At 38.6% G+C, this 26093-nt stretch overlaps 1 protein-coding gene across 2 annotated transcripts in view; it reads right to left on the bottom strand.

The window, feature by feature from the left end:
- BTAF1 (B-TFIID TATA-box binding protein associated factor 1) overlaps positions 1 to 26093 on the bottom strand; it is a 57675-nt gene that overhangs the window by 8200 nt on the left and 23382 nt on the right. For both annotated transcript variants that reach the window (XM_065639258.1, XM_065639257.1), the window contains 21 exons: positions 25790 to 25901; positions 24431 to 24499; positions 21841 to 21930; positions 20239 to 20334; positions 19806 to 19982; positions 19114 to 19254; positions 18856 to 18980; positions 17574 to 17694; positions 17395 to 17499; positions 17011 to 17160; positions 16238 to 16380; positions 15897 to 16071; positions 15369 to 15572; positions 13005 to 13431; positions 12001 to 12191; positions 10896 to 11049; positions 10695 to 10804; positions 4273 to 4474; positions 3709 to 3857; positions 689 to 841; positions 21 to 142 (listed from right to left, as the gene is read on the bottom strand). In XM_065639258.1, the coding sequence (XP_065495330.1) occupies positions 21 to 142; positions 689 to 841; positions 3709 to 3857; positions 4273 to 4474; positions 10695 to 10804; positions 10896 to 11049; positions 12001 to 12191; positions 13005 to 13431; positions 15369 to 15572; positions 15897 to 16071; positions 16238 to 16380; positions 17011 to 17160; positions 17395 to 17499; positions 17574 to 17694; positions 18856 to 18980; positions 19114 to 19254; positions 19806 to 19982; positions 20239 to 20334; positions 21841 to 21930; positions 24431 to 24499; positions 25790 to 25901 (3216 nt within the window). The remainder of the gene's footprint in view (positions 1 to 20; positions 143 to 688; positions 842 to 3708; positions 3858 to 4272; positions 4475 to 10694; positions 10805 to 10895; positions 11050 to 12000; positions 12192 to 13004; positions 13432 to 15368; positions 15573 to 15896; positions 16072 to 16237; positions 16381 to 17010; positions 17161 to 17394; positions 17500 to 17573; positions 17695 to 18855; positions 18981 to 19113; positions 19255 to 19805; positions 19983 to 20238; positions 20335 to 21840; positions 21931 to 24430; positions 24500 to 25789; positions 25902 to 26093) is intronic.

Below are 26093 nucleotides of genomic sequence, written 5' to 3'. Positions count from 1 at the left end.
TGTTATTTGCTTAAGCTTACCTGAGGCAATGATCACCTGCAAGAATGCAAATGGATTGTAAAGTTTTTCCTAAGCCCATGTCATCACAAAGAATTCCATGAAGTTTATATTTATTGAGAAATGCCAGCCAATTCACTCCATCCTGAAATTAAAAAAAGATAAAATTCGAAAATAAAAAGAATGCCTTATAAGTAAAAACTGGCTTTTGGCTAGTTAAGCTTCACTTCAAACATCTGTATGTTCTGTCATCCATCACTGCCAAACTAGGAGCTTGTTTCCCACCACAAATGCATCCACTACAGCCCATTCACTGAAAAGCAGAGAGAAATAAAGGGAGAAACATAAGTGGCCGAACAGTACAACAAGGCCTGGCTTTGCAGTAGTGAGCTGCCACAGTCAGCCTAAGCAAGGCACAGCCCATTGGCCATTCCCTGAGAATATTGGCAGAATCGAGAGGGGAAAAAACCAATCATTAAAAGAAAAATTAAAAGAAAAACAGTATAAATGGCATGCATTAGTTAATTTGTTGTTCCTTCCCCAAGAGTCCAAGATATACATTGCACAGCTAAAAACAAAACAAAAAACCCACAAGCAACTCCTACCCAAACAACTCCTAAACAACTCCTACCCTTCCATAAAATTAGACTGGAACTTATGGCTCTTCTAAAATAAAAGTATAAGCTGTTACCTGCTGATATTTTCTGAGTTCTGCTTTGATTGGTACTGGAATTTTATAATTTTCCAGTTTTTTTCCATCCAATAATTGTTCCAGAAAGTGACGTTCTTTAGCTTTCATTTGGATTAATTCTTCAGACATGTTTGGTGGATTTGGTATACCAGCCTAAGATAATATTTTTAAAGCAGTAATATAAGTACAGTACTCAATTTTCACACGGACAATAAGAAATAAAACCTCATACTAGCTTAGACATTTTAAACAAATGGACAGCACAGATCTGCAACCTTCTCAATTGTATAAATCCAAACTCATTGCTATACTTGTTTGATTCCTTGCAGATCAACTCATTCAGGGTTGTAGGCTGCAAAAGACAAATTCTGCCCTAAAGGACACACTGAAAAGCTTGATATAATCACATAGAAGAGGGGAAATCCTGGTCATGCTTCTAAGATTTTAAAAAGACCGAGCTACTCTACCTCTAATCAGAGAGTTTGTCTGACTGGCTAGAGAATCCTTTGATGCTCATTTCTCCTTGGCCACAAGCTACCATCCAAAGTTAGATAGGTTTTTCTCCTACAGATATTAGCAGAATTAGATCTGAAGTGATACTGAAATCCATAGGATGAATTCAAGCAATTGGAAACTACTGGGGAAAAAGAAAACCTAAAGTCCTTCCAGGTTTATAGCAGCAGACCATGGCTTCTTAGGTACTGCCCATACCAGGCCAGAAGCCCAAAGAAGCTATCTGGGGACAAAATATGCTCAGACATTCTTGCTTGTTAATAATATACAGCAGCAAAAGAGGTACTGATATTTTCCATCATCACATCTGTCATCCCAGCTTTCTGAGCCTCTGTCTTCAGTTAGCTTTACTTCAAAACCCAAGGAGGGCTTATGGCTGTGAAGAAACACTTTATCAAGTAATTCCACCATGTATGTAGTTAACAAGGAAGGGGGAAAACTAATCCAGATTTCAAATGTTAGAAATGCTCCAATAAGGTATTTAAGAACATCTATACACACAGACAACAGCCTACTTGTTCAACTGCTTTTCCTACTCTCCCTTTTAAAATAAAAAGTCTGAAGTGTGAACACCATGCCAGTTAATTTGGTTCAAGTATATTGTCAATTCGCAGCATGATTGCTTATCAATAAAACAAGGCAAACTGAGCATAGCTAAGCTTTCCCGACTCATTTATTGTTATTGTTTCCAATTCCTCACAATTAGAAACCAACAAAATAGTACAAATTAGAAACTCCCAAGTTTATTCAGACCCCTATCACTTTTACTTATCCAGCAGATGAATTCAAGTCTTGCATTTTAGGCAGTATATAAAATGCCAGCAATAAACACTAAAGACTAGATAGAGATTCTGTTTTGTTACAGAACTGTAAGTCATGCTCCAGGGACACGGAATTGAAAGAGTGGAAAGGTGGGGTTTTTTTCTTCTGTTTTAATAATACCACTATAACTACTGAAAACTGTAAGAGTGTGTTTTATGAAATGTCTGCAAGACTGCCCTGAAAAGTCTTCCCATTTAAAAAAGTAAAACTGTATCCATAAAACAGCACTCCCTAAGTCTTTTTCACACAAAGCATGTGTGAAACTTTGTCTGTGAAAACCTGATAAAGTTATTTCTATCTCAAAAAAAGGATTCCTCAATAAAGTATTTCCCCACAAAACATCTATTTCCATAACCCTATCAATCTACCCCCTACTCTTTCCACCAAGGTGAGTCCAAGCCCTCTGCAGTTATTAATTTAAATTCCTTGTTTGGCCTAACATTTAAGATTGCTAGCTGTCCCACAACAACGCTGGTATTTTCTCTCATTATTAATCTACTTCACTCTACATTTGCATATTTAATATAGTTCAATATCTGATACTGAACTCCCTTAACTGGAATAGGAAGTCCTAAGGGAGTTCTTGAGTAACTGTGGATAAGAAACATGAACTGATCATGTATACGTATACAATTAATAAAACAAGTATTCTACATTTTTAAGAGATGCTCACTAAATTCTGTCAAAATAGCTTTAAAAAAAAAAATCTAAGATACATGCATTCCATAGGATTATATTTAGATGCATAAGAAGGGCACTGGTGGGAATGGAATTGGAGTGAACAGCGGAATGCCAGAAATCCATTTCTACTTTGCTCACTTTAAACTTTTTCAACATTTCGGTGCAAGCATACAGAAATAGTTAAGTGCTCCACTTAAGGCAGATTGCTAGTTATCAGATTCTAAGGTTCTATTATGCTAAATTAAAAATTGACATAATAAAAGATACTAAACCTATTAAACTGACTTTTTTTTTTCATTAGAAACATGCAAATGAATTCTGAACTATCTTCTATTACCATCTGGTGGTGAAAATAAGTTACCTAAAGCCTCGTAGTCCTTGAAGTGCTATATGAGAAAGTGACTGAGGTATACAAGTTGTAGCAGGTGTGAAAAACTGAAGCAAATCCATATTGATTAAACACTACTGCATCATAATATATTTAATATTTTGCCCGGAGCTGTAGGGTGGGGCTTTTTCATTTTAAATACTAGGAATAAATAACTGTACTTGTCTTTACACTACTTCTATTACTGTTATTTCTTTTTTTGCTTTTACATCAGTATTGCTTTTTTATGCATTTCCCTTGACCATATACACAACGAAAATCATACCTAGGGACAGCACACATAACTCCTAAGACTTTTAAGGTAAAACTAGCAAAGGCAGCATTACATGCAAAGGTAATTAATATACACTTTAACTTAATGTACACGGTCAAAATTATTTTCTTAAAAAGATAAATTTTACAGTAACATTAATTTAGAAAATTACTAACAGAGGCTCTAATTTTACTTATTTTACATTTTAAAGGATACAGCTTCAATTATCTGGTATGGACTCAAGATCTATAAAAATAGTTACTTGTTCAGCATTTAGTAAGCCAGAAGTTTGGACTTTGTGGCTGGTGAAAAAGTGGGTACAGGACAGTTCACATACTCAGTATACTCACTGTTTGAACTTACCTCAAGAGGCATTAGTCTAATTAGTGTTGCAAAGCACTGGGTAGCCATAAAGCGTACACTGTCTGTCTGATCACTCATTCTGCCCAGAACTGGAACCACCAGAAGAACAATGTATGGAACAATACCAACATCTAGCTGCTCCATTACACCTGGATCAGCTATTAAGGAAATTGTTTTTTACCACTTCAGGATTGTCTGATATCAACATATACCTGGCAGATTCCTCACTCAATAGGTAAAAGTTATTAATATGTTACAATCAGACGAGCAAGATTCCTACTAACAAAGCAATGGGAAAAACAGCCCAGAAGTCTGATCTACCCAGTGACATTTAGCCAAATGAATTCCATGGTATGAGAAACAGAATTACCTCCACCAAAACTTCATTTGATAGATAAAATAAAGGTGATGGAAATAAAAGTTTCTTCTTGTCTACAGGAAGAAAACAGCTTAACATTTTATTTCATTCCTCCTCCCATTTTTTTCAAGGCAAGAGTTTTTGTTCCCCCAAATTATACAACTGCAAAGAGGTTTCTGCGTTTTTGAATACTCAAGCAAGGATACAGGCAAGTGCTTCGATTGCGCCTTCTTGTTTGGTGTTGTCATCTATTGCTCCCAACCACGGCAGAACTTTCTCTAGAAAGATATTCATTGTTTCCATGGTAGCTATTTTGCTCATAACACCTACACAACGAGCAGCCATGTGTCTCACTGCAGTGCTGGGATGTTGAAGGCACATAGAAAGATGAGGCAAATGCTGTATTAACTGAATAGAAGAAGAGGGTGTGGGGGGGAAAGGTTAATATGAATTATAAACAAATTACAGAATTATTTTGAAGTAAACAGTCTTTTAAAGTCACTGTTACCTCCTAAATAATGCTTGAAATGGCTCCTTCACAGGATCACATTTTCATTTTGTCAAAACTAATATTTTGACTTGAAACAAAAAATTGAACTTTGAAAAAATACTACTCCCCAATACAGTTAAAATTCAGACAGTAACAGAATGTTTAGAGTTTTAGTCAAAGTGCAAATTAAGAAGCCCTTGATAATTAAGGAAGTGTTTCACAGCAGAAATATATAGTATTCAGTACTCAGAACTTTTTATAATAAAAATAATTATTGCCTAAATACAGATACATAGATTAAATAATGCCTTCCAGCTAGCAAATGTGTCCTAGACTCATCCCATTTATGTTTAGGCAGATGAATTATCCATCCTGGGAGTCTTATTAGCTCTGTGTTACAAGACAGACACCCAGAAGGAAATTGCCATCTTCCCAGGGAGGTACACATGTACCTACATGCCTTTTGCTCATCAGCAAAAATGTGTTTGTCAGATATCCTAAACAGATGGTCATGTTCTTCCTAGTCTAGAAATCCCTAAATGCTAGCTTTGATGAATCAATTCTACCCTGTTTGACTTTCTATGATTTTTAAAAAATCTGTATACAGTATTAGCACCCCTAAAAATCAATCTACACATTAACTACTACATAAAACCCCCTTACATATCATGTGCTAAATTCACTCAAAATCACTTCAGTATTTTATTAAAATAGATAAGAAAATTTCATATCTTGCATGTGAATCTTTTCCATCTGCTCAGAATTGTAGAGCCATTCCTTATGCCCAATCCTTTCCCATCATATTCCTTCCAGACAGAGTTCTGGCTTAATTATTCCTTGCACGGGAGCCTTTTTGTATATTTTTATCATCCTGTTGCCCTTCTCTATGCCTCTTCCAGTACTACTATATTTATTCTGAACTAGAGCACTGCAGATAGGCTACTACTGAATATTGTATTCAGATATAGGCATAATGGTGACTGACTTGTTCTGTTTTTCTTAACTCTCTATTGTTTGTTTGTTTTTTTTCTTTCTTCTTCCCCAGTATTTTACATTCAGCTGATGTCTTCACAGAACTCTCCTATCTCCAAGATCTATCTCCTGAGTAGAAATAGTCAGTTCAGAGCCTACTACCGCATATATTAAGGCTTTTACATTGAGAGGTAGGTAAAAAGAAATCATTTTTAAAATTAATCAATCCAGTCTACTTGGGTGTAACTGATGTCTCCCACAATTTTTGCATTCCCTGCATGTGGACCCTGTCTATTCTCCAGGTTTAGCAAATCTGGAACTAGAATAAAGCAGAGTTGAAATGTTGATTTCAATGTAACACAATAGCATAAATATTGTAACTCAAGCTTTGGATACTATCTTGTTTGGGCATTTCATCCAGAAAAGGTAGGTCAAGTCTAAATTGTAGATAGGTGTTTGCTTTTGTGGTTTATTTTACAACCTGCATAAACAAATACAGAATTTAACATCCTATAGGACACAGAGAAAGCTTTGAAGTGCAACAGCTTAACTACTGAAGATAGAAGGCTATGTCTTCAGTTTATCAAGACTATCAAAGTGTAGCTAACACCACCTAACCCTATTGCAGTTAAAGATGATGAAAAACTTCATCAAAACTCAGCCAATGCAAGAAGCTTCTAACCCAGCCCATTAGCCCATATCTCCATTAGCCCATAGCTCCATTAGCCCAGATCACAACACAGAATTTCCTGTTGTAACCTTGTACTGAAGACCCAGACCACAATTCTCAATTTCTATTAAATGGGGGGAGCACACCCACACAATCCCTGAACATCCCCCATACCAAATGCCTTCAGCTTTGAAGCAAGCTAACGAGAACCGTATGAAGTTCAACAAGGACAAGTATAAGGTCTTGCATGTGGGATAACAATCCAGGAGTGCAGCACAGGCTGGCATCTACCCAGCTGGGGAGCAGCTCTGTAGAAAGGGACCTGGGGGTCCTGGTGGACAACAAGCTCCATATCAGTGAACAGTGTGCTGCTGTGGCAAAGAAAGCCAGCAGGATGCTGGGCTGCATTAGCAAGGGCACCACCAGCAGAGACAAAGATGTCATTATCCTGCTCTACTCAGCACTTGTCAGGCCACACCTGGAACACTGTGTTCAGTTTTGGTGCCCACTATACAAAACAGATGTGGACAGGCTGGAGATGGTCCAGAGAGGGGGCACAAAGATGATCAAAGGACTGGGAAGCTGCCATATGAGAAAAGACAGAACTGGGCTTGATAAGCCTTGAGAAAAGGCTCAGGAGAGACCTCAGCACCATGTTCCATTACTTAATGGTACAGGTTAATCCTGGGGAGATTCTGATAGGACAAAAGAAAGAAATTTTTCATGTCCATTGGAATAACCTTCCCAGGAAGTGGTGGATTCCCCAGCACTGGACACTTTAAAGATTCAGCTGGACAGGGTGCTGGGCCATCTTGTCTAGACTGGACTGTGCTTTTGCCCAAAAAGGTTGGACCAGATGATCCTCGTGGTCACTTCCAAGAGACAAACAAACTCTGCATTTGTGCTGTCCCAGACAGACTTGCAGGCTTTGCTTCTCTTTGGAATGGCCTGAATGCCTGCAGAAACACACACCACCTTAATGGCATTTTTTTGGTGGGAGGACTTGTCTAAGCACAGTTTAGGTCAGCAAGTTTTGAAGATGCTGGAAATTAAGAGTGGAAATGGGGAATGAAGGGGAATGAAGAAAGGCTTCAAGGCCTTGGGACAAATGGTGAAAGAGTCTGGGGCTCAAGTTATCTTCTCTTCCCTCCTTCCATTTTTGGATGATGATGTGGGACAGAATAGAAAAATTGAGTCCGTAAATGATTGGCTTCGGGACTGGTGCTACAGGCAGGGCTTTGGGTTCTTTGATAACGGCTGGTTTTATAAGACACCAGTCCGGTCAGTGATATGTGGGAAAGGTTTATCCCACAGGGGTAAAAAGATGCTGGGACAGGAATTAGCAGGGCTCATTTGCAGGGCTTTAAACTAGATTCGAAGGGGGATGGGGTTGTAGCTGGGCTTGCATCAGTGGGGCAGCATGCCGGAATACATAAAGACCGGGAGGCCCCTCAGGCCCCTAGGGTGAAATCGGTGTACTCGGCTCGCTCCCTGAAGTGCCTGTACACCAATGCGCACAGCATGGGGAATAAGCAGGAGTTAGAAACCTGCGTTCGGTCAGGAGATTATGATCTGGTGGCATTAACAGAGACATGGTAGGACAGCTCACATGACTGGAATGTGGTCATGGATGGCTATGTCCTTTTCAGGAAAGACAGGCCGGCCAAGCGTGGTGGTGGAGTTGCTCTTTACGTGAGAGAGCAACTACAATGTATAGAGTACTGTCCAGGTGTGGTTGAGGAGCAAGTTGAGAGTCTGTGGGTGAGAATTAAGGGGCAGGCTGGCAGGGGTGACACTGTTGTGGGAGTCTATTACAGGCCACCAGATCAGGGTGAGGATGTTGATGAGGCCTTCTACGGGCAGCTGAGCATGGCCTCACAGTCACAGGCTCTGGTTGTTATGGGGGATTTTAACTACCCTGATGTTTGCTGGAAGGACTACTCAGCCAGCCAGCCTCAGTCTAGGAGGTTCCTCCAGTGCATTGATGACAACTTTCTGATGCAAATGGTGGAGGAGCCGACTAGGAGAGGTGCGCTGCTGGATCTCGTCCTCGCTAACAAGGAGGGTCTGGTTGAAGCAGTAAAGGTGGGTGGCTGCCTTGGTTGCAGTGACCATGAAATGGTGGAGTTCAGGATCTCCTGTGGTGGGAGCAGAATACCGAGCAGAATTGCAACCCTGGACTTCAGCAGGGCCGACTTTGGCCTTTTCAAACAATTGCTGGAGGAAATCCCGTGGGCAAGGCTGCTTGAAGGTAAAGGGGCCCAAGATAGTTGGTTAACATTCAGGGACTGCTTCTACCAAGCTCAAGATCAGTGCATCCCGACGCGCAGGAAGTCAAGGAGGGGAGCCAGGAGACCTGCGTGGTTAAACAGGGAACTGCTGGGCAAACTCAAGTGGAAGAGGAGGGTTTACAAATCATGGAAGGAGGGGCTGGCCACTTGGGAAGAATATAAGGCTGTTGTCAGAGGATGTAGGGAGGCAACTAGGAAAGCTAAGGCCTCCTTAGAGTTAAACCTGGCGAGAGGGGTCAAGGACAACAGGAAGAGGTTCTTCAAATACATGGCAGATAAAACTAACACCAGAGGCAATGTAGGCCCACTGATGAACGGGGTGGGTGCCCTGGTGACAGAAGATACAGAGAAGGCAGAGTTACTGAATGCCTTCTTTGTCTCTGTCTACTCTGCCGGAGGCTGTCCTGAGGAGCCCCGTACCCCTGAGGCCCCAGAGGAAGGCAGGGCAATGGAGGAGTTTGCCTCAGTTGATGAGGACTGGGTTAGGGACCAGTTAAGCAATCTGGACATCCATAAATCCATGGGTCCAGATGGGATGCACCCGCGGGTGCTGAGGGAGCTGGCTGAAGTCATTGCTGGACCGCTCTCCATCATCTTTGCCAAGTCTTGGGAAACGGGAGAGGTGCCTGAGGACTGGAGGAAAGCAAATGTCACTCGGGTCTTCAAAAAAGGGCAAGAAGGAGGACCCGGGCAACTATAGACCGGTCAGCCTCACCTCCATCCCTGGGAAAGTGATGGAACACCTTATCCTTGGTGCCATCTTAAGACATATCAAGGATAAGAGGGTCATCAGGGACAGTCAACATGGCTTCACCAAGGGGAAGTCGTGTTTGACCAACCTCATAGCCTTTTATGAAGACGTAACAAGGTGGATTGACGATGGCAGAGCAGTGGATGTGGTCTACCTTGACTTCAGCAAAGCATTTGACACCGTCTCCCACAGCATCCTCACGGCAAAACTGAGGAAGTGTGGACTGGATGATCGGGTAGTGAGGTGGGCTGGGAACTGGCTGAAGGAGAGAAGCCAGAGAGTCGTGATCAATGGGGCAGAGTCTGGTTGGAGGCCTGTATCTAGTGGAGTGCCTCAAGGGTCAGTTCTGGGACCAATACTGTTCAATATATTCATCAATGACTTGCATGAGGGAATTGAGTGTACTATCAGCAAGTTTGCTGATGACACCAAGCTGGGAGGAGTGGCTGACACGCCAGAGGGCTGTGCTGCCATCCAGCAAGATCTGGAGAGGCTAGAGAGTTGGGCGGGGAAAAATTTAATGAAATATAACAAGGGAAAATGTAGAGTCTTGCATCTGGGCAGGAACAACCCCAGGTTCCAGTACAGGTTGGGGAATGACCTATTAGAGAGCAGTGTAGGGGAAAGGGACCTGGGGGTCCTGGTGGACAGCAGGATGACCATGAGCCAGCACTGTGCCCTTGTGGCCAAGAAGGCCAATGGCATCCTGGGGTGTATTAGAAGGGGGGTGGTTAGTAGGTCAAGAGAGGTTCTCCTTCCCCTCTACTCTGCCCTGGTGAGACCTCATCTGGAATATTGTGTCCAGTTCTGGGCCCCTCAGTTCAAGGAGGACAGGGAACTGCTGGAGAGAGTCCAGTGCAGGGCCACAAACATGATTAAGGGAGTGGAGCATCTCCCTTATGAGGAAAGGCTGAGGGAGCTGGGTCTCTTTAGCTTGGAGAAGAGGAGACTGAGGGGCGACCTCATTAATGTTTATAAATATATAAAGGGTGGGTGTCACGAGGATGGAGCCAGGCTCTTCTCTGTGACAACCAACAGTAAGACAAGGGGTAATGGGTTCAAGCTGGAACACAAGGGGTTCCACTTAAATTTGAGAAGAAACTTCTTCTCAGTGAGGGTGACAGAGCACTGGAACATGCTGCCCAGGGGGGTTGTGGAGTCTCCTTCTCTGGAGACATTCAAAACCCGCCTGGACGCCTTCCTGTGTAACCTCACCTAGGTGTTCCTGCTCTGGCAGGGGGATTGGACTAGATGATCTTTCAAGGTCCCTTCCAATCCCTAACATTCTGTGATTCTGTGAAATTTGGACATGCTTGACAGGATACAGGACTTGGAGAACAGGTGGGCTAGTAAGTGCAATAAAAACACCATTTGAGCAAGATTAGAAAAATATCTTAAACTGTGGCAAATAGACTTAATTGCTTTATACAAAAGCTGCTTTGGAATATGATTACCAGAGGATGTAGCTGAGTATCCATTGAAGCTGCTGTTGTTTCAAAAACCTGTAAAGAATTTACTAGCTCCTGTGCAGGAACATCTCCTTTTTCCAGTAAGGACTTTCGGTCTGTTAAGAACAGAAAAAGTGTTCAGTTAAATACTGACATACTGCACCCGGCCCTCCAGCTCCCCCAAGCTTAAATCAGAAGTGTAATTACCAAAATTATTTATGTGAATGTTGTTCTTTAATGAGCCAACCATAGCATCCCAGAGATGTGGCAATCCTGTTGCCATTTCAGCACCAAAATGTTTAGCTATGGTAGATAAGGCAAATTCAGCTCCTCTTCTCTGTACAACATAAGGTTTCTGAGCCTAGAATTAAAAAATTTAACCAAGTAGTGAGGACAGATACATTTAAGAGTAACAATTATTTTCAAGAAAGCTCCTACTGTTATATAGGCATTCAATACTGCTTTTCTTTATAGCTACCTATAACACATTTGCTGGTCAATTTTATTCTTTGAACATTATCCATTTTTTACGCAAGTAAAAAATAAAAGTATTTTATAGCAGATTTAAGTCGTATAAATTTGGGGATATGGCTTTTGCTGACACACGCCCATTTCAGCAAGAGGTTTTCCAACTGGTTCCAATTCCAGAAGCTCAGATATTGCCAATATAGGGGACGCCAAGAACAGTAACAGGCTAGCAATACTTCCCAAAAGCAATAGTTGGTTTGTTATTAAGCCCTTTCTCTCCACTCTCTTCAAAAAGTGAAACTGATAAAAATAGCTGTACCAACCAAGAACAAAATCCACAACACTGTTTAAGAATCACAGTCCTGAACAGGATCTTATTGAAACACACTGAAGTTTTATATAAATAGAACAGTAACAAAGAAATTCGGCATATCAAGTGTGGAAGTCAGATGTACATCCCAAAGCCAGTCATATTCAAGTTTTTAACGCTTCAGAGCTTCCATTTTACATCAAGATGACCAACACTAACATGGGTAACAGGACACAATCACAGCACAGTTTGTGGAAATCCACTTGCATGGATTTATACTGAGATATTAATATCTTGTACTAAATGTAAAATATTTCAGAAGTATTAATCTTCTTAATGACACACTGAAGATTTAAAACATCATCATCAACAACTAACATATGGTGCTTGCATCACAAAATTTTACATCAGCTCAGTTCTCTCGTGAAAAAATTCTGGACATCCCTATTATAGTGTTATCAACTCCAGTGAATTCAACCTAACAGAAGGGAAGGGTGGATGTGCAAATTGCAAACGCAAGTTTTTGAAATTTACCTCATCAAGTTCTGTAGGAATGCTTCCACTACTGCCAGCAGGGAGATCTGCAATTGGGGCTTTTGGAGCTTTTGGAGTAGGACCTCGACGACTTGTGATGGCAAAAGCAGCTTTCTGATGTCTGTACAGTGTAATTATTCCCCTGTGCTTAGTAACTGTATGATGCATCCCATCTTTATCAGAGTTGGGCCCTAAAGGAAAAGAGAGAATAGCTGACAACAACTTAAGCTGCAGTTCAAAATGTAGGTGGAAGTGACAGCTACCTACAAGTCATCTGCAGATCTCAATGTTCTTAAACACAAACCACAAAGTCTCAGAAGTACCGTCATCCTCAAGGATGGAAAAATTTAAGGTACAGAGCAGAGTTACTCTGTTAAGAGTACAATACAAACTTGGCAAGAAAATTTAAGTGTGTCAATTGCCACAAATTCTTATTCTGCAAGAAATACATGTAACAAAACTTTGGGCAAACGTGAAAAGTTCGCACAAGTTTGTTGGTTTTGTTTTTTTTGTTTTTTTTTTTTTTTTTTTTAAATAAAACCCAGATTATGTTCTAAAGTTTAAACAGACATGTTCTCTGTCCTTTACAAACAGTTCAAGACTTCTACCATGATATAACAGCAGATGCCATCAGTATCTTTGGATTTGTTGATGTTTCTATTTATGCTAATCAGCTTAATTTTCAATACTGTTCAATTTCAATTAAAAGCTTCATAATACATGTAAGTGAAATGTGATCGTAACAGTTAATAATTGAACAACAGTAAATAACTGAAAATTGGAACAATGGTATTTTATGCATAAAGTTTTTGAAAACTATACACAACTTTAGCTGCACATAGTGTATAGTTTAAGACACCTAAATGAAATAATTACTAATAAATGAGGACTCAGTTGTTGGCATTTTAAAAACACTGAAAACGAGACTCACTCAAATACTCATTTTGACTGTTCAGAGACAAGCAGACACATTTGAAGAATCCCAGGAGTCTCAGACAGCATACCTTTTGAGTTTTCATGGCTTCCCTGAGGCTGCGCAGGACATGCTGCTAGTGGGGTAAGATGTGTATCCACACAGAGGGAGTTGCAGAGATTTTTTATAATCTTTGAGTTGGGACAAGGAGACCTTGTTGTACACTGCTGAAGTAACTTTGCTATACATGAAGCCACATAGTTTTGTATAAGCGTATTCTCCTCTTTTTTGATGGCTTCCATTAAGGGTTTTATAACAGGATTCAGTTTTTCTGGAAGTTGCTGCAAGTTCACAACTGCACATGCAACAAATGTATGGACTCGCAGATGCAACACTTGCCATTCTTGATTTGTTTCTGTAACAGTCATTTGGACCTGTTGTCGTTTACTGTCCAAGTGTTGTAGAATTTTAGGATTCAAAGTAAAGGATGATGTCACTTCATTGAAAACAGAAGTAACCTAATAAAAAGGAAAAGAGAGTTACAAATCTGTTTCATTTACTGTAAAATTGGATATTCCCTGAAAACTGGTTTTCACAGCAGAACACGAGTCACTTCACCAGGTATTATCATCTCCATTTTGCCAGCAAAAAGCAGGAAATGCTCTAAAGTATAGTTTCTGGAATCTTGAACTGCAGCTCAAGGGGAGAATCAGGCATATTATGAACATTTCAAGTGTAGATTCCCAAAGCTAAAATAGGAATTTATGTACTCCTCCAAATTTAGATTGTCCTATATGTGCCAGATACATCCAGATATTCTGGCAATACGTAAGCACATGACAGATAAGAAGAATATACTATGAATACAGGAGACCAGAAACGATGTGCGAGGTCCTGTGCATGAATAAGTTGTTTCTAAGATGATTTTCTTTATAGGAAGGAGACTGGAATAAAAACCTAAGGAAAAAAACACAACACAGTAGTTGGAGGACTTGCCATATCCTCCCCCACTTGACTACTGGTGCTTAAATCTTTCACAGGAAACAGATTAAAAGCAACATGGAATCACGGAAATGCTGAACTTATTCTACTTTTAAGATAGTTAGGCTCCTAGGTACAGGAAAGATGACAGCTTTTGAAAGGGTTAGTCTGAGGGGGGTTTTGTTGGTTTTTGCACTTCGCTTTTAAATGTTCAAGTCAAGTCTTTCGACTACTAGACTTGTCCTGCTTCATTCTATAGATGCCTCAAGTTCTATTCCACATGACCGTGATGACTGGAATGACCAAAGGAGGCAAAATAAATGAATAGTGAGGACGAGCACAGGGTTTTTACATCTAATGCATGAAGATCCAGACTACAATGCAGAGTAGGTTTGGTGTCTTTATTTCAATAAAACTCGGAAGAGTTGAAGAGGGTGAAGACGACAACCACAGAAGATAGCAAATAGTTAAGGAATGAGTCTTCTACTCCAGAATGGCTATCTTTTGAAAAAAGATGCAGTGGTTCAGAAGCCCTGTTACTAAAGAGTAAACAGTTGAGGTATATGAAAACTCATGTACTTCACAGAATGAGCTCACACGATTCTGTCTAGCTTTACCTTGGGAATTTATTTTAGATGGCAGCTGTAATCAGACCATATCTGTTATAGTTATCACGACCATAATCATACAAACTTAAACCTTATTACCATCAGCATCCCAGTTGCATACACATACACACCCAGGATCCTAATCCCCCTCCTCCCCTGGTCCAAGCTGCACCACATCTGTCACAATTCCTTCATCCTCCCTAATCTACACACCCCTCCTACATCAGTCCCCTTTTATTTTGCAGGCTCTCAAACCCACAAGCTCTTCATTTACATCCTACCTCATCTGTCCATACTCCTATCTTTCTCACTGCTTAAGACAACAGTTTGGAGTTAGAAGAAAAATCTTTTAAATTGTTGGCCCAACATTATCAGCTGTTTTTGCTTACAGAACTTTTATTGTCAAGAGCGATGCTTTATTAGCACATCTAACACTGATATTTTCAGATTAAAAAAGACAAAGCAATTGAACAGCCCGGAAAAAACAAACACTTTAAAGTACATGCTTGGCAGATTCAGGCAGGGGGAAGAGTTTTAGAATTTACAGAGTTTGTCTTTGACAGTGGTTTTGAAGGAATTCCAGCCTGCTTTGTTTTCTTCTGTGTAGATTTCAATAGGGAATATACACCTGCATTCAGAACACTGTGCTTTTTTCTCCTGTTAAGCATCTACGCTGCATTCTACTCGATTTTTGACATAGCCTGTAAACACCACAGGGAAAGTGGTAAGTATATCACATATCTCATGTCAAAGGATGTGTGAAGTCACCACATTATTTTTGAAAGTTACTGTCCATGTAATAATTATGCTGAAGATGTATTTCAAGACAATATATTTGAAAGAAGGGCAGAGATGCCTCTACTTACCAGCTCATTAGCTTGATCTATTGTAAATACACTGCAGTTTACCCTGTTTCCAAGGTCAATGTGTGCATCAGCTAACAATGAGATGAGTTGTTTACATTCGTTCTGCATTCGTGTAAAAGGAACAGCAATTTCATCGTAATAGAGATGTTCGGAAAGGACCCCAAGTAAACGTGGTTGCACACAAGTGGCCGCAGTTCTACACTCCTGTAACAAGAAAAGACGTAATTTGTATTTCTGAGTAATCACAATTCCTCTTGTTCAGTTTGGGCACTAAACAGCACAATCTATCTACAAAAATCCAGTTTCCAGAGGGACTGTTAACATTTGTAACCCAGAACATTAAAGATTAAAAAGAAAACATTCAGTCTGACACTAGAACTGAAGTGGTAGTGAACACAGAGAAGACAGTCATGTTAAAAGATTTTAGTATTTAGATTATCAACTGAAATTTTATTTCAAGCTAAGTAGCAGATAAGTTGTGGACTAAGATAGTAAGTTAAATGTATTTTTGCTGCAGAAACATCCTACCTTTTGCAAGGCTGCCCACTCACAAATTACTAATGCAACACTAATCCTCTGCAAGGCAGATTTAGAATTCAAGTGGAAAAGAAGTAGCTGAGCTAATGATTCAGCTGGCTTTATTTCTTGAGTAACAGTATTTACACCTGGGTCACACATGCAGCAACAAAGTGCTCCCAGCAACCTGAAAAAGAAGAAAGAACAGCCACTTCAATGTTACAATTACTTTGCAATTAATGATTCAAAATGAAGATGTCAAAAAAGTCTACTCAGATTTTGGCAAAGCCACTATATAAACGAGAAAGATAAATTGATTTAAAATATTTTTTTCAGATTTCCAGTAAACTCACTTTGCTGCCATCATCCGAGCTCGCATGACAACATAATCCCTGGTTGCTGGATCTTCTGCAATGCTGTCTGCCCCAGCAATGTATTCCTGAATCACTTCCTTATTCTGGGTTTGACCTTGACGCAGTTTAGCACCTGCCTTTTCCTGTGGAATAAAGTTGGGAGAGGCTGAAACTAAATGCTTTTGTAATAGAAAAGATGAATTCATATTCCATAACGTTTCCAATAACCATCATACTCCACAAATGTTGGAAAAAGGCAGAACATTTCTTGGATAGCAGACTTCTTAAAATAGTCAATCATTGTAAATCACCTCTCCGCTAATAGTATTCCATGGTCCTATTAAAATGTATTATATGGTTCCTTCGCTTTAATATTATAACTAATACTCAACATACAGCTGATAAACTGAGTCCACACAGAAGAAAAAGGAAACCTCTTTCAGCATGTTTTCAGAAATAATGCAGTGCTTTTAGACTTAACTCAATCCTGCAAACTGATTGCTTTGGTACCATAATGGTTACGGAACCATGTAAATAAAGACTTGTAAAGGATCCACAGGAAATGTGCTGCGTGACAGAACTTTGAGTTCTCATGGATAACCTGACAAGAACTATTTTGCCCTACAGACATCAGGTTTGTAAGACAGGTTACATTTAGAGTTATAGAAAGCCACCACCACTCATCTCTAACATCTTTAGAACATGTCTTTGCATTGCTGTGCAGCTAATCAATTCCCTCTTTCCCCAAAACAGTGAGGTCACATCTCACTTACTTTTGATCTGGTTTTTACTTCTAGCAACATGTTTAAGTCAATGGGCAAATGAGATGGCTGCATCATTAAGCAGAGCCAGGCTCCCATCCATGGACAAGCAGCTGCAACCACATACTGTACAGATGCCTTGTTTAACAGTTCCAGCCATACCTGGGGAAGGAAACAGTGGAAATAGCAGTGAATCTGTATGTGGTCTACGTAAGATCATACATGTGCTGACACATTGTAGGAACCACCCAATTCTCCTTCACTCTATGATGAAGCATCACATAAGCTAACTACAAAATAATTAACATGAACACACTACTCTTTATCTACATAAAAGTGCAGACAATATGAAAGAGCAGGATACACAAACACCATGTATCTAGGTCATGCAAATACCTTGTGAATAAGATCCAGAATTTCTTGGTTGCTTTCTAAGATACAAAATTGAAATATGTGCCTCAACATGTCTTGCAGAATTGGAGTCAGCCACGTTGAAGAGCTCTGAAACGAGGGTATCATATGATCAAGCAGACTCCAATATGTATCACAGTAGAACACTAATAACTAATTCTTACCTGGTCTTGGGTAGACAGCAGCGTGAATAATGTTTCCAGTGCTGCTTTTCGCACAGAAGATATAGTATGATGCAAGAACGGCCACACACGTGGAACCAAAACTGTGAGTGACTGCTGAATACTAGCACATGAAGGGGAGATGTAGAGGCAGTGACAGGGAAAAACACAAACACACAGCTAAGTTAATTTTGTTTGTCCTCAATGATAAAATTTTATCCAAAATAAAGCTTTTTAAAAAAAGTATTACTGCAGATGCTTGGTGATTTTAACGGAAGGATCAAGTTACCACAGCTTAAACATTTAAAATAGTTTGAGTCACTATCTTTTTTTCAGGAAAATACTGTTTTTTCTTACTGGTATAAAGAAGTATTCTATTCAAGCATGTCTTTTTACTATGTTGTTTCCCAGATTATACTCTGGGCTTTGTTCAACTAATTAGAAAAAAAGTGGGGTTTTGTTTTGAATTTATTATTAGGCATTTATAAGCTTAGAAGTAATGAAAAACAAGCTTGGATCTTTTGTGCATGAACTTGCACATCAACTGATGCAAGTAGTACATGCTGAATTAAAGACTGCATTAGTGACAAAACATAATTCTTAATTTTGGATTTGGGCAAAAATCAGCTTCAGCAGTGATGATCATATAGGATGAGAAAGATAAGATGTGTAAAGCATCTACCTTAAGTGTAGATGCTGTGAGTTTACCATGTGTATTATGAAAAATGTTAACACACTGATATGCAATTCCTTTAATTTGACAGAGTCCCAAACAGAGAGGAGCTAGGCATTGTCTTCAACCAGTCACAGAGTTACTAGTTGTACTATTGATGTGAATTTTCAAGTCTGTAGCTCTCTTCAGAACTGGTCCAATGGTAAAGTTCTACAGGTACATACATGTTTTAACATGCATAGTTTGCTCTCTTGTTTGGAGTTTGTCAACATGGGGCAGACAAACAAGAAATTTGTGGGCAGGACCACCATATGAGCAGAGACAATATCCTTTACTAAAATGACCAAGATGAATGGAGAGGAGAAAAAATAAAGTCACATATAAACAATGTCTAGTATCCTTTAAGTATTTAGTTGCCTTGTACTAGTGTAATGAGAATAGAAGCACTGTCCTAACCTTCGCTTTATAGAAAAGCAAGAGTAAAATTAAAATACTGATTTAAATCAAGCATCTCCTTGGCACATGACTTGAAAGCAACTTTGATTATTCCAATTTGAAAATAACCAGATAGTCAAACCTGCAATACTGAAGCAATACTAATTAAAAAATTACCTGCATTTGCGGACCTGAGGATAAGTCAGAAGAGAAGAAAGAAGGATCATGATACTGTTTGTGGAAGCTGTCAAGTCATCCAACTCCAGAAGTGCATCCCACAAGGTATTAAGAATAAAAGGCACCTACACAAATAAGCAGAAGAGGTTAAAGTAAAAAAAAAAAAAAATATCCAGGTGCTGCCTCTAAGCATTATTTTCTTCACTCAGATCAAAAGTGAACTTTGCAATCAGAGTTGATGGAAAACATTTCAGTCACCTTCTGAGACTGAAGTTGGACCAGGCTTTCCACTACTGGTACCAAAGATGCTGCAGCAACAGCTCGGACATCATCATCCAGATCTTGGAGACCTTCAATTATTGCAGGCAACACTTTAGGCAATAAAGTGTTGATCATATCCTGCCAAAATGACCAAAAGCATTTTTCAAATTAAAAAGCATATAATGCCCCAAAGAACTAAGACATACTCTGAGCATGTGAATAAACCTGCTTGTTACATAAAACAGAAGCTACAGGTCCAAGACTATTAGCTAAACATTGTCAGTTACCATTCATGAAGTAAAACCCAGGTTACAAATTTGAATGAAGTGTAAACTCAGCTCACTTTTGCTGTAAACGAAGCTCAGTATTTGCAGAATAACACCACAAATGGACAACCTCTTGTAGCACTCAGCTCTGTTAGTCAAAGTATCATCAAAAACAAGCAAGCACAGCCTCTATTTATCATGTTTTGTGCAAAAAACTTATCAAGTTACAACAGTACACCTTTGCTACATACTTGCAGATTTCTGCAGCCTGGATATAAAAGTAGAGTCACAACATCTTAATGCACATCAAGCTGCAGTGCAAGCAAGCTCATTTTATCATACCTATCTACTGTTCGGCCACACCAACTTTGAGCAAAGCTTTTTGTTCCAGACCTTTCTGCAATTTGTCATGAGGGTTATTACCTGGCGTACTGCCAAAGCGTACTTTATTCCTAAGAGACCACCATGCCTCACTTCCCACTGTTCCTGTGTAAGCAGCTTCAGGAGAACATCCACTGTTTTATGAACTCCAGTCTCATTCATATGTTTCAATACTACTCCCAAAGTCTGAGCACAAGTCTCACGAACTGGTGCTACGACCTGGATAAAGTAAATGATAAAACAGATACTTCTGTATGAAATTTGACTTAGAAAGAAACAAATATGAGTAGAGTCAGATGACACAAACTGCTATACTAACAAGGTGAAATGTATGTATCAGCTACTTTATAATAAGTATCTCTGAGCAGTTACAACAGGCACATGCAGTAGCACTGTACAAAGCAGAGCTGATCTGCTGCAATATTATCTCCTGCAGAAGCTTGCTGATCTACCTGTTCCCTCAGAGACAACTTACTTCATCTGAAACAAAGTCTCCAAATCTGTCCAGTGCAAACACACAAAGAAGCCTAATAACCAGATCTTCTAGCCACTCCTGATGCTGCTGAATCATCTGTAAAGAGAGAAAAATTGAACACTTGAATATATTTATTCATAAAGGATTTCTGATATGCTTTCTTTAGCTAAAATTTATATAAAAGATATAACAACATATGTTTAAATTGACTTAATATAGTCATCTTGCACAGACAGTCAAGGCAAAATAATTCAGCTCACCTGGCTTATTAAAATAATAATTTATTTTTAAAAAAACCATACCACCACCACATAGTAACTTTATCAAAAGTCTAGAGAGTACTTCGTAGGGTAGACAAATAATTTCATCCCTACACAGCACATGAAGGTAAGGTCATTCAGATAATATATACTGACTAATGTGAACATGTCTCAGGCAAATGAATTAGTGTGTTTGAAGAATATTTACAAAGAAACTATGAAGCAGTACTTTTCCACTGTGGGAGGTTCAATGAAAGGAACTTGCTCTTCAGCCATGCCTCTTCCAGATTTAACAAAGCAATTTAGACCAAGCTTGTCTTGAACTTCTGGTCTCTGTTAGAGACCCACTAGATGTGTAACTCAATGTCAGAGCAGAAGCCCCATAAAACCAACTGCTCAGGCATGATCTTTTTCATCTCCACTGTTTGCCTACTACATCACCACTTCCCTTGAAAACTATCATTTTAACGAACAAAACTTTCATCATATTATGGATTTCATATTCTCATACATATCAAAGAATTATAACCTGCATACACAGCAGCCTTTGAAGCAAGCCTGGAGTACACACACTCTTTCCACAGATAGTTAAGGAACTGTTTAAAGTATCTTATTGTTGCAGGGTAATAATAACACATGCTGTCTCCATGGAACAAATATTGCCACATATGGAAGCAAAGACAGATAGCAGCTTTTGCTTTCCCTATATACAAAGTATGCTGAAGTAACTTGATTTACATTTGATAACTGTATATCCTCATTCTTCAACACCCTCTAAACGACAAGCTCTCCCAGCTGCTTTTACAGCAGAGAAGTCAGGATGAATCTGAATGAGATTCACTATTAGTAAACAAGTTCATACTCTCAGGATATTTTTTAAAAGTGTTTTCCTTTTAAATAGACTATTTAAAAATACTTTCTGTCATAATAACAAAGCAAGCAGATCAATCAAGTCACTATTTAAGTGACTAGAATTAGATGGTCTAAGGCGCTTCACTGGAGTTACATGATCAGCTTGTCAATTTTGCTTCAGCACACCCTTACCCTGACCTGAAAATAGTATTTTCTAGTACGGAAGCTGGTGTTTAATACCTTTACACACAGTCTAAATATTAATGGCTGCTTGTACAGTAGTATGTTTTTTGCATCAACTTTTTAAAAAGAATATAAGCATTTCATCAGTGCATACAATTATGTCATCCAGGTTATTTTGAGCAGACAAATCTCATGGTTTATATTGTCCCAGATCACCCACCTCCTGCAAAGCTTAAGTATTTTAAGAAGTCTGTTTTCTAAGCTTCATTTAAGTTAACATGTTAAGTCCACATGACTGGAAACTTACCTCTTCCAAAGAGCTATCTCCCATTTTACCACCACTTTTACCATGAGCTTTAAGTATCTCTCTCAGTCCGGTACCTGCACCATGTCGAACCTAGAAAAGTGAAATAAAAAGTCAATTTTTTAATATTTAGGAAAAAATAAAAATCACACTGGGTAACTGAAACAACACTTCTTTATTCTTGATAGAGACGTTTCAAGTGCTGCAGAGTTGGTGGTACTTAAAGATTTGTGGGAAAGGACAGTATTTTATTAGATCAAATCATATACTTAAATAGTAATCTGTCCAAAGCCAAGCTGTTCTTTTCCTAAGTATTTGGCAACTTATGGACAGAAACAATTAAGAATTGCTTCTGTTATCTAACACAAAAGATATTGTTATCATATTCATAGTAATGTAGCCAAGGACAGTTTTCATTTAGTTTTACCTCACTATAAGACACTAGTTTTCAAAGAAAGAGCAGCTGGAGGATATTACTAGTTTTAGTAAGTTTGTAACCTAGAGAAAAGCAAAAATCTTATATTTCTTAAAAACTCCATATTTCTCTACAATACTCTATATTTCTTAAAGTTTGGATCCTCATAGAGTGTTTTGGGGTCTGCAAAACAAATTTCTGAGAATTACTGTTCTGCACAGACTGAAAACCTGCCTTGCTTGGCTAAACACTAACAAATAAGTGAACAAGTGACATGGGAAAGCAAATTACAGCCACTTGTGTGTTCCCACCAAACATGAACAGTTGAACACATTAAGAAGAGTTTGGGAAATGTCAGAAGATCAGTAGAAAGATGTGCTACAGACACACCTGTTTCTGGTATTTTTGATACATAACTGGACTAGAAACTGGCTAATCAAGAAAAGCCCACTCAACAGATACATAGGAAGTTGCAAAAGTAAAGTTTTGAACCAGGTTTTCATTGAGAGGTCTTCACACAGGTAACAGCAAAACTTACTGGTGGTTGTTTTTTTTGTTTGTTTAAAGGGCACTTCATATACATGGTTGTTGCTAGCAGAAAGTTACTGTATTTCATCATAGCAACAGCTAGAACTGAGTAGTTGGTGGGTCCTCCCTTAATCAGAATATCTTAGATTAAATGCAAACATATACATCCGCATATGTACAGCTCAGTGGCTACTGGTAAAAGCTATAAGCAAGCCAATAAAAAACAGCCTGAAAGCCTAGTCTTAAAATCCCAATTGTTCATAATAAACCAATCATTTGCTTGTCTGGTCCAAGATTGCTTATGAGCTAGTTTCTACAAGCCAAAAGAGGAAGACTTTGCTAGTTAACTTCTAAGCTTCTGCAACATACCCAGCAAGACAAATGTATGAAGGAAACACCGGTAGCAGGATTCATCTTGCCTGACTTCAGCTGCCTGTAAGCCCAGCAAGCATTCTGAACCAGTCATCCAGGCCACCTCTAGACATTGCAAGAAGATGCCAGAGGGCCAGTTTATAAACATGTATTTTGAGGTAGTTTAACGTCTTTTTCATGCAGAACATACTGTAATAATGATTCTGTATTGATCTACTTAATTGTGTGGACCCTATATCAAAAGTCCTAACAAAGATATGAGAATGTCTGCATTACAGAAAACAAGTGGACTTTGGCTTCAGCTGCAAACAGACTGCTTTCAAATAAGGGGAGGCTTATCAGCTCAGATGCAGTGATGTGCCCACAAATATAATTATCCTTCTCTGGGCTCAAAATAATGGTAGTAGCTGCATATGATCTCTCTCTGCGTTTCCAAGTTTGAGATCAGTATGGGTAGAGACAACTTGCTATAACTGAAACTGTGCTACAGATATACCTAAGTATGTTATAGTTGGTGTTAACATTTGATCCTTCAAAAAATCAACTCTTATTAAAAAACTGAAGATAGCTGACAACAATTATTTCCTTCTTTAGCTCAAGGAAGGGAGACCATTGTCACCTACTTCATATTTTTGCTTGGAAGTTTGTGGAAAACAGTATAAGGACTGAATAAAAGGGTGATCAGAAAAGGTTTTGAATCTCAAAAACAAATTGTCTAGGCAAACAAATATATAGTTTTTGTACTTGGTATTTACTATAATTCTGAAAAAAGTTTAAAGTTCATTTTTATAAATGAAGAGAACAACTAATGATTTGTAGCCTACCCTGTTACCAAAGGACCGATCCCAGCTCCCTTTTTCTACTAACTTAGCATTAGACAAACATGCCACCATCATCAGCAGACTGTACAGTATTCCTTAAACTCTTGATGAATCCAATCCTGTTTTAATTGTTTAATCTTTTTGACCACAGATTCATGTGTTTATTTTGGTTCAGTTTCAATACTTCCACAATTCGTTATAATCACTGCTTTCCATCTTTCCTACTCTCCACTTGAGTATACATTACACTTTCTCATTTCCTCTTTAAATTAGTCTTAAAGAAACACTTAAGTTCTCCAAAAGCCAATTTTTTTTAGCTATGTAATCTGCATGTACAATTGATTTAATTTTTGCTATCTAGCAAAATGCTCTCAAGCCCTACGCATAAAATTTCTATGCTTCTGTTGAAGCCTTTTTTAAAAATCTATAGCTACACCTAAGATACCGCATGTCTTACCTCCCAAGAAGGGTTAAAGAGATCATTGCACACCTCTTCACAAAAGCTTTCCAGAGGCCATTCATTTGCCTAAATTCATAAAAATTTACGTATGAGATTAAAAGAAAAAGAGATCATGTGAACACTTCTTATATTAGATATGTGAAGATCACAAAGACCTACAAAAGCTTAAGTATTTTTCTCTGTTACTAGACAGAACTGAAAAACAAAAAGCACAAAACAACCACCAACAACCTTCTTCCACACTTCAGAAACTTTGCTGATCAGCACCAGATCTTTCAAAAAGCTTAATAAGATTGTCTGTTAGTAACGTAAACTCTTCTCTATGGTAATTAATTTTGATGTTCTGGAATTCAGCCTCCTTTTAGCAACCACACTAAGGCAGAAAATTAAGCAAAGTTTCTTATCCTCCCCAGTGATTCTTTAAATTTATGAACTCTGCCTTTGAAGAAAGTAATGGGCAAGTCTCAGTTTTAAACTACACTACATAATCAAATTTTGACAATTAATCCAGTAAAACACACCACCTTTTTCAAAACACATTCTACATTTTTGAAAACCAGAAGCATATCCACTATCCCAAAATTTCCTACAATGAAACCAACATGTCTTTGGAAAGGATATTATGATACCAACATCAGGAAGTTCACACCTTCACAAACACAAAGCATTTAAAAGTCTAGCAACGAACAGCTATTCAGCCTGCAGTTACCATTAATCTCTCAAATTCATTCCCCAATCATCATTTTGCAAAGAATTTCATTACTAAGATATGTATGGAAAAATCTTTTTGTAGAATAGAGTCTAATCAAGATAAAGTCTCTACAAACGAACTTCTATGTACCGTTTGTATTCTGGTATAGCATTTCTTACAATTTTTCAGCTTTTCAGTCTATTGAAACAAATACAAGTTCTTTTAAAACTAAGGTAATTGTTTAAATCTTCAATTACTAAAGATAGAACTTAATTCTAAATTAAGCCTAGTTAAAGTAAGGCAAAGATTAAATGAAGTGTAAATGATCAAATTATTTATGGCTCAGTGGAATCCTACCACCTAAGTGTTTAGCACAGTGTTACATTTTAATACCCAGGTCTGACACCTGTAATCCACCTACTCAGGTTCATTTGGGTCACAAACTGCTACTAATGGGTTAAACGTGTTTTCTTCCTCCATGCTATACACAGTTTGAAGCCCATTTGCTTCTTTACATATAAAAGTAAGCTGGCAATGGCATTCTTTATTTCTCTTAATGCTAAAATGACTAAATAATTTGGGAGCATAAAGGAGTTTTGTTTTACATCATTCTGCTAAAAAACCTGAATTATCATTCCAGCTAACAGCAGAACAAAACATAATACCTCTTCTGGAGCATTTTCTACGAATGTTTTTGAGTCTGTGGCAGGCTGGTTGATGACAACATTTGCAACTTTTCTTCTCTTTTCTTCTGGTTCCCCATCAGTGCTGTCATTGCTGAGAAGGAACAAGTATACGTTTACAAACTGAAACTATGCTTTAGGGGAAGTACATATGCCTACAAGTGAAGTCTCAGACACAATACAGTGTGGCAAGAATAAAAACCAAAGAGGTTTAACACTGAAATACGAAAAATATATAGGTTTACATGTAAAAAAAAACCTCAGTGAGGAGATGGCAGAACGCTGT

This window comes from Caloenas nicobarica, chromosome 7, assembly GCF_036013445.1.
Source record: "Caloenas nicobarica isolate bCalNic1 chromosome 7, bCalNic1.hap1, whole genome shotgun sequence".
Lineage (NCBI taxonomy): Eukaryota > Metazoa > Chordata > Aves > Columbiformes > Columbidae > Caloenas > Caloenas nicobarica.
The sequence above is the reverse complement of the archived record's forward strand: the minus strand, read 5'-3'. Positions and strand labels throughout refer to the sequence as shown.